Source organism: Anopheles darlingi, chromosome 2, assembly GCF_943734745.1.
Source record: "Anopheles darlingi chromosome 2, idAnoDarlMG_H_01, whole genome shotgun sequence".
In the NCBI taxonomy this organism is placed as follows: domain Eukaryota; kingdom Metazoa; phylum Arthropoda; class Insecta; order Diptera; family Culicidae; genus Anopheles; species Anopheles darlingi.
Window position 1 is genome coordinate 66,216,920 of NC_064874.1, and position 6,569 is coordinate 66,223,488.

At 50.1% G+C, this 6,569-nt stretch overlaps 1 protein-coding gene across 1 annotated transcript; it reads left to right on the forward strand.

Annotated features, from left to right (window-relative positions):
* The first annotated feature begins 3,094 nt into the window (after window positions 1-3,094).
* Window positions 3,095-3,838, forward strand: LOC125959462 (death-associated inhibitor of apoptosis 1-like). The gene has a single exon (XM_049692284.1). The coding sequence runs from the start codon at window positions 3,095-3,097 to the stop codon at window positions 3,836-3,838; it is 744 nt and encodes a 247-aa protein (XP_049548241.1).
* Window positions 3,839-6,569: the final 2,731 nt, after the last annotated feature.

Sequence of the window (6,569 nt, forward strand, 5' to 3'; positions counted from 1 at the left end):
AAGAAAACCGCGCAGGCGAATATTGCCAGCCTGCCGGTACAAAGCTTTGAATGACTGACCGTACGCTACGAAGCAAGACGGCCGCAGCAAAGTCTCAGGAGACTCTTGCTAATTGCGACAACGTTCATTTTTCTGACGGTTCACCGGCGATTGTCATAACTAAGGCCGCCACGGAAAACCACGAGGAAATAGAAGCAGCGGTAAGTGAGGGGGCGACGGAATCCGTAAACCGCCGAGAATCTCTAGTGCATTGGCCAAGTGCGGGTCTCGCTGACTGGGAACCGGAGTCCGACTATTCGCAGTATTTTCGCGACTTTAGAAAGAGTATTGTACGCGATAGCCTCACTTTGAACAGAACCTTCCAAGAGCTGAAGATGAGCAAGCCGAGGGAATTTCCGATTGAGCGAGCCATGGGACTCATCCCAGAGTTCCGAGGTAGGGCCGACGAATTAGATCTCTTCATACGCCAAGTAGATCGCGTACGAGAGCGGAATATTTTAGACGAGGATGATCTTTTAGATATCGTCCTCACGAAACTCAAAGGTGATGCTGTGAGCCATTTCCATCGGATAAGAGCAAACAGTTGGGAGGAAATGAAGGTGCTTCTCGTCAAAGAATTTGGTGACCACTACAGTTTGGAATCGGTTTTCCATAAAATCGAGACCTTGGCACAAAGGGCCAACGAAACCCTCAAGAAATACAAAGACAGGACTCGAACCATGTTCGAGTGGATAGCGTCGTTTGCCCCCGATAGTGAACAACCATATGCGCTTCGGCACTTAAAGCACCATTTCGTGGCTGGGTTGAGGGACGAAAATTTGAAAACGATGGCTCTTATTCAAAAGTCCATGGATCTCGAGTCGCTGATGGATTATCTCGAAGAAGTGCACGACAACGCCGATCGCGTTACAGATGCGGCTCGTCGTCTCCGGATCAACGAGTATGACTCAAGACCGGTAGTTAATGAACATCTTTATGTTGGGGCTTGTGCGCATAAACCCCAAGACCCCCGAACAGGAAGATGGGATCAGCCATGGCCACAGGAGCCACGATACCAAGATTTTGGTCATGCAGCTCAGTCTTACAGATGCATGAATCCGGGTTATCCGATTCCCCCGTGGGGGTATAGCCCATATGGCCGAGACCATGGTACGCCCCCGTTAGGCGGATACGATCCCCGATATCCAGCCCCACCATGTGGGTATGATCCACATTACAGAGATCATGGGTATAGGACCCATCCTTGGGGGTACGATCCGTATTATAGAGACTACGGGTACAGGGAACAGCACTGGAGCCCGGAACCACAGTACAGGAATCACAATCATAGTGCACAACCTTGGGAAAAAGAGCAACGATCCAGAGACCAAGGCTACCGGGATCAACCCTTGGGATACGATTGTCCCAACCAAGATTTTCATTCATCCAACAAGCACCACTCGAAGCCCAAACAGCCTCGTCAGAATGAACACTTTGACCAGGAGGCACGACACGAGGGCAATGCCCAGGGAAATAGGAACCACGAGAATCGATCGAGCAACGATCGTCCACAGACATCACGTCCCGAACAACAGAATGATAATTCCAAACAAAAAAACTAGAAGTTGGGAACTTGCGTAAACGTAGTGACGATCGAGGTTCCCGTTATCATAAGAACGAAATCAAGAAGGAGACACATAGAGCGCACAATGAATTAGCGCCACGCAATGTGAGTGATCTCGTGAAAGATGAGACGCTCAACCTAAACATAAACAGCGCCATCCAACAGAGCCATAATAATAAGAATGTGGGTCACGTTAGGAAGGAGTTAGAATGCATAGGAACTGGTCTCGTCGGCATAAAATTGCACACCCTTCGAGGTGAACCCGAACCCATACTCTTTATGCTCGATACCGGTGCCTCAGTAAATTTGCTGCGCTGGAAAGAAGCCGTTAACATGGGTATGAATGGGATTAATATTAAAGCAATTACGCGACTAGCCGGGATCAGCGGAAGAATAATCGAAACTCTTGGGACCTGCCAAATCGATCTGAATATTGGAGGCATTTGTTTCCCAACAGTTTTTCATTTAGTGCAAGAATTAGCATTGCCAGGATTATTAGGAGCTGATTTTTTCCACCAATATGCATCAGAAATTAATTACAATGAGGGATATGTGACTCTACATCCACAAAGAAATATTGAGGAACCATTCAACCAAAACTACACGGTAGTGAAGGTTACAGAGGGTGGAGCCGACAAGGCATCTCAAGGAATGGCGTTGCATTTTGGTATGATACCAACAACAACAGAACCAAAAGTACTGCTTCAGGAAAAACTGGAACGGAATAATTCCGAACAGGACGTGGATGTTTTTGTTGAAGTAGAAAATGATAAAGATTATCGCGAAACGGTCTTAGATACCAATTTTGGCAGCGATTTAGCTTCATATCGCAGCATCAAAGAATTGGATCGAGATTGGAAATCCCGAAAGAAAAAGAAATGAATAGGGACAAGCGAATCTTGAATCCATTTAATAAAACCGCTACTGGGCATTGGACAAGGAAATAAAAGGAAATAAATTATTCTATGACAAATCGATTCGGTACGAATTGAAAGAAACAATTGTACCATAAAAATGGAATAGGAATGAAAGGCTGAGGTAACAAACGGAATGGTTAACGGATCTATATGGATCCTAAAGAGATTGAAAACAAGGAATGCGCTAGAGCATATCGGTGAACTTCCTCACCCTGATGGCTCATGAAAGACAAGACAGACCTCAAGTCACTTTCAAAGAAAATAACCGAAGATGGTTGCAAATAGGGTTGCACCAAAATAGAGGAACTAATCTATGTACGTTTTTTCTTTGAGATAAATGTTCTTGATCACCGAGACAGGACAAACAAGGACTCCTCAGATGCAACAACGACGCTAGAAACCTCATCGGTACCCGTCGATCCCATCCGAAGTTACGGGGATCGATATAGAAGGACGATCCGATCCCACAGAACGATCGGACATAATTCACCAGAGTTGGAGACGTCGCGTCGATAGCAGAGCCTCTGCGCTAGTCACCCTACGGCCCGCTGCTACAGAACGACCAACCCCCAACATGGACCTAGATCGGAACTTCCCGGCAAACGTGCCGGCACGCAGCTATGATGAATGCGGTATCCAAATACGACCGCACTCGTATGCAGAGAATATGATCGATCACCCTACGGGAGACGTATGGAGAGGCACCAGTGAGGGTAGCAGCAACCGCAGTCCCAACGTGACCAGCACCGATCGCCATGGACAGGGTGGCAGTACGGAGCCGCTAACGGGAGAATCTGAAGCGTCGGTTTTCAGCAGCAACCCGACCTCGATGACGATGGCTCGACCGACTTGGCGTCCCGAATACCTGATGTACGCAAACGAAGCCGCGCGGTTGAAATCGTTCGAGGCTTGGCCAACGGCGATGTCTCCGAAACCACAACAGCTGAGCGACGCGGGATTCTTCTACACCGGCCAAGGCGACCAGGTGAAGTGCTTTAGCTGCGGCGGAGGACTGAAGGACTGGGAGCCGGACGATGACCCGTGGGAGCAGCATAGCATCTGGTACGGTAATTGCGCCTACAGGACGACGATGACAACACCGAAACCCCTGGACGACACCATGGATAACGAGAGGATCGCAACCCCGAGCGGCGGTCCCGACGGCAAGATCTGCCGGATCTGCTATGACAGCGAGTACAATACGGCGTTCATGCCGTGCGGCCATGTCGTGGCGTGCGACAAGTGTGCCTCAACCGTCACCAAATGCCCGATATGCCAGCAGCCGTTTTATAATGTACTAAAACTTTACCTGTCCTAGTAGAAAAGTTCGTAAACGAAATCGAACTTCTAGAGTTAACGTAGCGATAGTGAGCCCCGCGAGTGGCCACAACCAGTACTGCGATCGTGTGCTCACGGGAGCCACGCCAGCGTATAGACCTAAGAATTCCGCGATAGTGAACCCAACGTGGGTCACAAGCAATAAATCGGTAACTCCGCGATGGTGAGCTCACGTGAGCCACCAAACCGATAGAATTCCGCGTACGCAAGTCCACGTGGACTCTGCATTAGATTAGACTTCGCGAAAGTGAGCCCAGCGGGTGGCCACAATCATTCCTTCTATCGTGCGCTCACGGGAGCCACGCCAACATATAGAACCAGAATTCCGCGATAGTGAACCCAACGTGGGTCACAAGCGATAAATCGGTAACTCCGCGATGGTGAGCTCACGTGAGCCACCAAACCGATAGAATCCCGCGTACGCAAGTCCACGTGGACTCTGCATTAGATTAGATCGAAACTCCGCGAAAGTGAGCCCAGCGGGTGGCCACACATATAACTCCGTGTAGGTGAGCTCAGGATAGCCCCCCCCTCCGCCCTTTCTGACTGCATACACTCGTTATGCAAGGTAGATCCGCGAACGTGCGCCCATCGATTGGCCACGACTGATGAATCCGCGTATGTGAGCCCACGTGAGCCACACGGTAGCACCAATAACGTCAGCGAAGCATAGGAAAGAATGGGTCAAACGTTACCCAAATAGGGACCCCAAACGGACCATGATTCCGGGGGAAAATTAGGCAGCTTAGGGACCGGGAAGGCCAACGGTTCAGAGGGGGATACCAAACGATACGCACCCGGGTTCAAGTCCCGACCCCCCAACCGACTTGGAGCCCCGAAGAAATCGCGACAACGGTCACAACCCTTACGCATGGATATCTCAAAATTCAAGATTAGATCAAAAAGGCCTTTAGACATACAGGTATCAGACGGTCAGGAAGCGGAAGTAACTAAACAGGTTACCAGGAGGGAAACGCACGACACAGCTAGGAGTACAGGACCTCGACCTAGGGGAATAGCCACAAAGGTGACCGAGAAATTAGGAAAAATCTAGGCGCCGTCTCCTTAGTCCGGGTTAGGGTCACAACCCACCTATTAGCCCACCTATTAGCCTTAAGAACGGACCAGCTTGTGGAACATCTCTGCGAAATGATCCACAAGCGCCAGTAAGTGAGGGGGGATGTAGCGACCCGACCCACCTTCGACCACCTCTTTAGCCAGCAGTTCGGTCGCTTCAAACGCAAGCGTTATTTCTTATTCATTTCGACTTTCGGCCGATGCAATTGATCTCAAAACGCCGACATTTAGGCAAAGCACGTCTACCACCGTCACCGGTAGAGGGCAGGGCGGGACAGCAAAACTGCAGTGTCAGCACCTACGCGGCCCGCAAGAACTCCTCGCGTGAGGTAGGCCCAATCCACAACAAGCCGCACCGCGAGGCCCAGCCCCTAGCCTATATTTGACACCGCTCGGATGTAGGTCGGTGCCGAGCCGAAGTCAGCTGCGCACCTGAAGAGGAAAGACGATGCTTTCTTACGGTAACGGGAAAGGGATGACAGAGGCGTAGGAATGACATAACCGGCGCCTCGACATCGGAGACATAGCACGCGCCCCGAACCCCCGAAGAAGAGGACAAGACGATGCTTTGTTCCGGTAACGGAAAAGGGAGAACAGAGGAAGGAATAACATAATTGGCGCTCCGATATCGGAGACATAGCACGCGCCGAAAACGTTATAGTTATAACACCCGAAGATCGCCGAGAAGTCCCGAATTACCGGTGCGCACATAGATCAATTATGTACGGATTGCGCAAATCAATCAATTATTGCATCATCCCGATCATGCCGAATCAGCCGATGACGTCAAGTTGACAGAAATTAACCAATTGTATCATCCGGATCACGCTGAATCAGCTCGATGATGTCAAGATTACAGAGATTAACCAATTGCATCGGCCCAATCCTGCTGAATCAGCGCGATGACGCCAAAATTACCTAAATTTACATAAGGACGAACTATGGAAAAGAGGGGGGAAGAGAGGGTGAGAAGGGACTCGTTACGTAACAATTAGAACTAAAATTAAGACTATAAAAACCCGTGAATTTCAATAAACGAGTTGAGTTGTATTTTTGTGCCGAAACCTGTGCAGTCTCGTCTTTCACTGCTAACCATCTTCTTTCAGGTAAACCCTCCTCGGCCCCTGCCCCGCCTCTTGATCCTCTAGAGAACCCCACCCGCGGTAATTCTCTACTGGACACCAATTGGCATTCCCGGGCAACTGACTAGCCTCCCCACTCTCGTGGAAAGGTTCTATAGGACAGCGCTCAGCCTTTCGATCCGCTAGAGAACCCCACCCGCGGTAATTCTCTTTTGGACCTCGATTGGCAGATACGGGCAGCTGACTAGCCTTTCTGCTCCCGGGACGGTTCTATAGTTGGGTAGCGCTCAGCCTTTTGGTACGTTAGAGAACCCCACCAGCGGTAATTCTCTTCCGACCACCAATCGGCATATACGAGCCACCGACTAGCCTCCCCTCCCCCTCTCCCTGGGAAGGACAGTCTGAATACACTCCTGGTGACAGCCTGCGCAGAAAAAGCGCCATCGACCACTCGGGCCATAGCGGCCGACGGACTTCATCAGTCCGTACATGATTAGGTCCAGACCCCTCTCCGGGTTTGGCCTCTTCACATTAAAATGCCAACAGAACTTA

Excerpts from the sequence above, each read along its gene's own strand:
- LOC125959462 (XM_049692284.1), top strand. The coding sequence starts at position 3,095 with ATGGACCTAGATCGGAACTTCCCGGCAAACGTGCCGGCACGCAGCTAT.